The following is an 8,167-nucleotide window of genomic DNA, read 5'->3' as shown; positions in this document are numbered from 1 at the left end:
TGACAAAGTCACCACACACGTCTTCATACTTGATTGAAACGTCTCCTTCCACGCAACGCACGTCACCGTTAGGCCTGAAATAAATCCAAAAAATTGCGAGCACACGTGCCAAGAGCTTTCGATCATAGTTTAACAAATGATCATGGCTAGTTTAGGGACAAACCGACATGCAAGGAGAAAATTTGTTGGGTTTAGTCTCCTATATATATATATGTGTGTGTGTGTGTATCTATCAATCGTAGAAGAAGAGCCAAATCACCAAGAACCAACAAGAGCCAAACCGACGTGATTCTACCTGGCTATACAATGTTTTAGGACAAAGAATCTATGAGCATGTGCTTACTCTATGGTTGGGTTTGGACAGGACGTTCATATAACGGGCTCATGGCTAAATGAGGCTTGAACACACTGGTTTGGTAAGCAAGGATTGCCCAACATATTGCATATAATGTTACCTATTTAACCAATTTTCTCTTCTGCTATCATCTTTCCACTTTAGATTATAAAATATATTCAACATAACTCAATTAATCTGACAAGCACAAAGCTGAGCCTTAATCACTCTTGTTTTTTTCTTTGGCATGCATCTTACAATCTGTGTTGCTAAAGTTTGGCCACTTGTTCTACCTAGACTGGTTATTTAAATTTTAGTATGTGCACAATAGTTTTTTTTTGTAGTGCCATGATTATACTGATTCAAAGTTGTAGCAAACAGTTCATTTTTCTCGAAAGGTAGAAAGCAATTGTTTAAAGTAGCAGCTTAAAGAATCATACAAATGCTTTGCAAAAAAAAAAGTGGCTTTCACCCTGACCCGATGGCACCCCACGAAGTAAAGGGCATTTCCAGTTTCTTATATGAAGATAAGGTGAGAAAAGGGTAAGGTAAAAGGGAATCCTAAAGATGAGTTGAAGAAAGAAAGAAGCTCTGTTGATGGCATCTCGACTGCTTTTCTTTCATTACCTACATATATATGTTGAACAATGGATTTTTTATTTTAAAAAAGCAGTACGCGTATGCAGCATGCAGAAATGTAGGTACGTCGCATGCATGCATGTGATGCATGCAAAAGATGTAGTAATATTTAAATAGTACGTGGACCCATAAGAAGAAGTGGTTGTGAAAAAATAAATAAAAAGACCCATAAGAAGCTCTCTTTCTTCATAGTGTCTTTCATTAACTTAAAAAAATGGTAGTAGTATTGCTTCTCCATTAAGGAAAACAGATGAGCCATGCATGCGTGGGCTGTGGGCAGGCCAATAATGCTTGCCATCGAGCTATATACTTATATAGCTGCTGTACTTACGTCGATAAGAAAATCAAATAAATTGAGCTAACATGTTTAGATGGATCCACATGCACATGCACAAACATATACTCCCTCTGTTCCCAAATATTTGTCTTTCTAGAGATTTCATCAAGTGACTACATACGGAGCAAAACGAGTGAATTTACACTCTAAAATATGTCTACATACATCCGTATGTTGTGTCCATTCAAAATGACTAGAAAGACAAATATTTGGGAATGGAGGGAGTATACAGTATATATAAACAGATACTTCGCCGGTAAGTAACCCGGCCGGCAGCACGTCTTAATTTATAGTATAGTTTTGTTTCGAATCAAAAGGAAAGGAAATATATAGTACTTACTAGTGTAGATTTACCAAAGAATTTGTTGCCAGCCGAGCTGTTGTTGTCATAAACCTTTTTCTTTCGTCAAAGGTATGTTCTACAGTGTGTGATTGGGTGCTCTTGCATAACCCACTAATCAGTGCTTTATGCAACGAAATTACGCGCGCGCCGCATGAGTAGAGTAGGTGTTATTTATCACAAATTCATAGAGCGGTGCAAACCTAGTCCATGATTTTATGCAATTAATGTATACTAGCTTAGCCAGCTTAGCCCGCGCGATGCCACGCCGCGCCCCACAATAAGTCGTGGCCGGGAGAATATGGTCTTATTAGAATCCCTAAATGAGTTATATTTAGGAACGGAGGAAGTAGTATATTTGCATGCCAATATGTTGCATTTTTTTCGTAGAATTCTTGTCCAATGAATATCGAGAATCTAACAAAACATGCATTTTTTATGTGCTTACTACAAATAAATTGGAATAAATTATTCCTTTTTTGGGGGGAGATGGCCTCTTGGAGGTAGACATACTTAGACTCTGCTCTCATTGGACGAATATTTTACTTACATTATTAAAAACAGACCAACGGGATTGCTAAATCTCACTCGACTGAGACTTAACCAGTATCGGTTATTGATATATTCGTGGGATACTATGTGAAGATACGTGCAAATTTTTCGTTTTTCTTTTTGTCACTGAGACCTAGCCACCCTCTAAGGTACTATGTGTGTAGCTATGTCTGGTAAGTGATGCACCACTTATGTGTCGCTGCGCGTTTTGCCTGCATGCATGTCTTTCCGTCTGATCTAATAATTTGGATCAGTGTCCTTTAATTAAGTAGTACGCGAGTTCATACATTGGTCTGAGACTCTGAGTGTAACAATGCATGCATGCATGCATCCAAGTCTGGCGAGGGAGACATTTTCTTACCAAAAATGCTACACCTACGTAGAAATCCTACGTAATCTTACTAACTTTCCTAACTAATCCCTCCACCCCTTAATTCCAACGGGGTGGGCCCCCTCCCCTAATTTCTTACAAAGTTTAGCCTATTTAGGAGGCAATTATAAGCTACGGAGTATATCTGATAGTACAATCACAATGGCTGCCTTCTAGTGCAAGGTGCTGGTCATACCTAAAAATGCACGCGTATCCTCGATGAGGTAATTAAGGTGTCGATTCAAATAAGCTGGATCAGTGTCACTGACGGCCGGGGCTAATGCAAATTAATGATGTTCCTATGTCTTGTTTCTCACTCAAGTTAAGGAAAGTGCAAGCGTGCATGCATGCTCCAAGGCATTTACACACGCAATACACAAATTCTCCATTTGGGGAATCCATCACACGGTCCGACCATCACCATGGCAGGATCGTTGACGCCTCCGTGGTGCCAATCCGGCAACCGTCGTGTCGTCGAGGGCCAGCTGCAAGCTCTCGAGCTCGAAAAGGTCAGACTGTTGGACGAGGAGGAGCACGACCATGGAAAACCTCACAGCCCGCCTCCCCGGAGTCAGAACCCCGACAGCGGCCGCCACGGAGTCCCGCCGGGAAACGCGTGATCGATGACCATGATCGGGGCATCGGGCAGCCTCCCAGCTCCATGGTTGTGCTCCTCCTTGGGAGTCAGTGTTCCCGCAGGCCGCCGTGGAGTTCCACCGGGAAGCACGTCATGACACGATCGACCTCGCTGACACTGGTTCCGCGACCACTGTCAACACGAGGACCCGCATTGCCGCCGCATCAGTCGACAACGACCTTGCCGGCGGCTTCCTGCTGCAGGAATGCGGTGCCGACGTAGTTCTCTTCTACCACCTAGCTAGAGGGAGAAGTGGTCGCTGTATACTATTGCATCGAGTGAGTTACAGGAGAGGTACACATATAAGGCGATGCCCAACGGCTCCCGTCAGAGTAGGCACGCAGGCCACGACTGGGTGCGATCGCATGAGATCCTACAATCTAGGAGTTACAGTACAACAGAATTACATACAATATGAATACATGTACAGCTTGTTAACACACCTGGTCTTCCTATTCTCCTTGCTTTCCGATTGCCGGCGGCCGCAAGAGAAGCGACGGGTAGAGCAGGCCGCGGGACGGCAGTGGCGGCTTCAGCGGCCGAGCAGACGATACCGACGGCGGCGATGAACCAGTGGAGGACGGACGCCAACCAAAGGCAGCCAAGGAATCTCCGACATGGGACACGTTGGCTCGGCGTGGCAGAAATATGGAGAGGCCGCCGCCTGCACCACAGTCCACAGGGCCCCACACTCCGGCCACCGCCTAGATGCGTCCACCCCTGCACCACAGGGTTCCACACGGCCGGCAGCTGCTCGAGCCCGCGGCCATTCCGTCGATCTCGCGCCGCCACGGCCTGGGCTCCGCCTTCCTCATGGACGCGGAGTAGGCGGTAGCTCTGGCATGCGCCACCACCTCGGCTGGTTACAGACCTACAGGGAAGATGAAGCAGGCGCTGGAAAGGGAGATGGGGAGCCGGCAGGCGACAGCGAGGTCGAAAGGATGGGTGAGGGCCCTAAACCCTAAACCCTAAACTCTAACCCTAAATCCTAAACCCTAAACCCTCGCCGCAGCCGCGTGGTGCGCTGGCTGACGGAGACGGCGGAGCTCGATGTGGCGTTGAAGAAAACCAATCCAGCCTTATTAATAGATCGATAGATGGCCAAGCAGTGTAATCACGGATATCTGGGAAACGCTCCCAGATATAGATGCTTGGGTACATGCAGATGCATGCTTTTTTTTTCTCCAATCAAATTACTTTTGTAGTATGATATATGATCGGATTGAAGCCCAAAAAAGGCGGGCAGCTTGCATTGGATGACGACCCAGCAAAACAGAAACGGCCTCCCATCCATGCATCGTCCCAGCTCACGCTTTGCCTTCCTTCCTTAATTTGGCACCACGAGATAACAACAGCCAGCCATCGAAACCACCTGCAATGCAACCCCGTACCGTTGCACGAGGGATCTAGCTGCCATTCCTCTCGGTCTCCGGCGTCCGGCCACCGCACGCCGATGGGCTTCGCGAGCCGCCCTAATAAGGTCGACGGCCCGCCGAGCCGGACCAGCAGCGTGGCCTCCTCCGGCACCACGCCCGCGCCCAGCACCAGCGCCAGCGCCCGAACCTCCTCCATCTCCAGCGATGACGCCAATAACGGCGCACGCCCAGGACAGTCCCCGGCGCGCGGCGCCCCGGGCCACACGCTGGAGGCGCCGTCGCGGAAGAACCGGCCCGGACGTAGCCCCTCCCGGCCGCTGCAGCTGTTCCAGAAGCTTCGCCGCGCGCTCCCCATCCTGGCGCCCCGGTGCGGGAGGACGCCGGCGGGCTCCTCCTCGGGCACCGCCGACTCGCACCTCATGTCGCGGCACGTCGCGTCGGGCGGCGGGAGGCGGCCGTGCCGGCGCGTCACGGGCACGCTGTTCGGCCGCCGCAAGGGCCGCGTCGCGCTGGCGCTGCAGGAGACGCCCCGGAGCCTGCCCAGCCTGGTGGTGGAGCTGGCGCTCCAGACGCACGCGCTGCTCCGCGAGCTCGGCAACCCCGCCGGCGCGCGCATCGTGCTGGAGACCGAGCGCCGCCGCGGCGGCGAGGGGCCTAAGCGCGCGCCGCCGCTGCTGGACGAGGCTGCGTGGACCATGTTCTGCAACGGGAGGAAGACCGGGTACGCGGTGCGGCGGGAGGCGACGGACTACGACCTGACGGTGATGGAGACGCTGCGGGCGGTGTCCATGGGCGCCGGCGTGCTCCCGGTCCCGGCTGGAGGTGGAGCTGGGGGTGGGGGCTCGGGGTCGGCGCCGGACGACGAGGTGGCGTACATGCGCGGCTGCTTCGAGCACTTGGTGGGGTCGTGGGACTCGGAGTCGCTCTACATGGTGACGCCCCAGGGCGGCGGCACCGGCCCGGAGCTCGCCGTCTTCTTCGTCAGGCTCTGACCAAAACGCCCTCTCCTTGCTGCATGCATGCAAATGCTCATGCTTAGATTTTGATTAGATTTTAATTTATTTATTCTTACCCAAAAACATGCATATGCATGCACGACCCATGTAATGTATATATGGTTGAAAGAAGTAAAGCTAAGCTATGCTGAGCAAGATGCCATCAGCATATACTATATGGAGCATGGATCATACATTTATACTAGTAGCTAGTACAAAGTTGAATCATCTATTTTGAAACGGAGGGAGTATTTTTCAATAGTTTTTTTCTTTTTCTTAAAACCCACCTCAACTACAAATCTGCCAGGAGAGGCTTCAAGATACTATAATGTTATTGACAATTGCAGCTCTGGCAGGATGATCACACCGTTCTTTCACTGCATGCATGAGAGCAAATTGAGGAACAAATATATCGCCAGGCTCTTAAGAGGCAAAAATGGCTTATTGCAGAAAGAGAACAACATTAGATGGGCTAATTTTGGCGATGAGAATACCTAGTTCTTACAATGACCGGCAACTAGGTAGGCTGCGGGACATCCGACTCTCCCTCGGCATCCCCGCAGAGAATGGCAACCCCCAGCCGGCCGTCTCCTTCTCGGCCGTCTCCTTCAACGTGAGGTTCGGCAGCACCATGATCTTCAAGCTGGGCGCCGATCCCTTCGACGTGGTGAGCAAGAGCACGCATGCCCTCCACTACCCGACGTACACCATCGACGTTGTGCCAATCGACCGATGACGGATGGAGGAGGCGCTCAAGAGCGGCGTGGTGGTATTCAAACAGAAGAGAGCATGGTGGACTTCAGATTGTCGATTATGCAGTCCTAACAACACAATTTCTCAAACAGTTTTCAACCTGGCAGCATACAAAAAGGTCTTGGAGAGCAAGAAAGGACCTGAGATTTGATGTTTAGATGCTCATTTGGTTGCTGTCAAATACTAGGAGTGATGTTCATGGTCTCTGCGTTATGTCCATGTCGTCCTTGTGTACTCTGAAACTTACTATGATATATTGTTCAGTAAATGACGTAAACGCAAACCTCATTAGGCCAATGTAAGAAACATAAAGAATGGGGTGACGCGGGCTGGGACCTGGGAGGGGTATTTTCTTTGTAATTCTAGCGAACAACGGTGCCACTTTGGTAAACAAAACACAAACCTCATTAGGCCAATGTAAGAAACACAAAGAATGGAGGCATGTTGTTGAAACTTGCCTCGGCAGCAGTGCTTGAACTTCCAATCAACACGATGAATGTCGCATGCAAATAGGTCCTGTTGTTGTGTCTGTGTGAAATCCTGACACACAAATTAAATCTTACTGGTAACATCAAAAGGTCACAGAGAGGATGAGAAGTGAGAAGGTTATACAAGAGGCGGGAACAAGCGCTCAGCTACATCGCGGGGCATAGAGCACCCCCAGCTAGTATTGACGTCGCTATTCGTCACCGTCTTCCAATAGTAATTCACTGCCTTGTTCACGATGCCCATCTCGGCGGGCGGTTTGTCGGAAATCTCCTCTAGGTTAAGCGGCTGAAGCTTCATGAGAGCGTACACTTCTTCTGTCTCTAGATCCGCCTAAAAAGTTTCTCACCAAAGCTCAGCATCCGTGGAACAAAAACAGACAGTATGGATCACCGCTTCTAAGAAAACATAGGCAGGGAAAGTTTGTACATGCATTCTCACATCGTGCAGCTAGCAGTACAGGGGCGTGATTCTGATGTGTTCTCCACAAGATTCGAGGTGTTGAAGGAGGTCACGTTGTTAGAAGCCATATCTACTCCATCCCATAAGAGCAATGCCCCGCTTTGTGAGAATTTTCATGTCTGCTACATATGGGCCAGGAGGGCATATGCCCCCCCCCCCCGCCACATACACACACCTATATTAATTGCTCCCTCGTTCACCAGGTAGAGCGAGTTGTGTCGTTGGGCCTCTCCACAACATCGAGCTCCTCCAAAGTTCAATGTTCACACATTCCTTTCTTCTTCATAGTTCACACACCACCTTGGATCTCTTGGAGATATTACCTAATGAGCTACTCTTCTCGCATGCAACACAATACCCAACAATGGCCGCCAAAACGGCCGGAACCTTCTACCTTCTATGGTACTTCTCTAGGCGTCGACTGGAAGGGAGATCCAGCGTGCTCTGGTGGATCCTCGTGGTGCTCCTCACCAACCTGGCAGCCCTATTCTTGGTGGGCACGGTCACCCTATCTGGAGGGCCCCTTGTTAATTTGTTGGGGTAATGATTTTTTTTCTATTCTTCATTAGCTATATGCCATATTTGTTTCTGCACAAGAATTTGCAATATAGTACACATTATTGCATCTGGAATATTCCGTTTTCAATTTGTGGAAAGGAAACTTTGTGGATTGTCGTACAACAAGACTCTGGATTGGTATGAATGATATATATTCTTGTCTGATGAACGTACTGTAGCAAAGAACCATGCAGAGATAACTATACAAGTTAACAAAAGAAGGATTTCTATGAAAGGTATGTGGAAGATAGGAGAAATTAGCAGTACAACCTAGAGCAAAACTACAAAGATTTACATGATTTTTCTCCTCAAGACTTTGCTTGTTTTG

The 8,167-nt window shown here is 48.9% G+C and overlaps 1 protein-coding gene across 1 annotated transcript; it reads left to right on the top strand.

Annotated features, from left to right (window-relative positions):
• The first annotated feature begins 4,498 nt into the window (after positions 1-4,498).
• LOC123114512 (protein MIZU-KUSSEI 1-like) lies at positions 4,499-5,762 on the top strand. The gene has a single exon (XM_044536014.1). The coding sequence runs from the start codon at positions 4,663-4,665 to the stop codon at positions 5,575-5,577; it is 915 nt and encodes a 304-aa protein (XP_044391949.1). The 5' UTR covers positions 4,499-4,662; the 3' UTR covers positions 5,578-5,762.
• Positions 5,763-8,167: the final 2,405 nt, after the last annotated feature.

Source organism: Triticum aestivum, chromosome 5B (genome assembly GCF_018294505.1).
Source record: "Triticum aestivum cultivar Chinese Spring chromosome 5B, IWGSC CS RefSeq v2.1, whole genome shotgun sequence".
Classification (NCBI taxonomy): domain Eukaryota; kingdom Viridiplantae; phylum Streptophyta; class Magnoliopsida; order Poales; family Poaceae; genus Triticum; species Triticum aestivum.
Note: the sequence above shows the minus strand (reverse complement) of the source record. Positions and strands in the feature narration are given on the sequence as shown.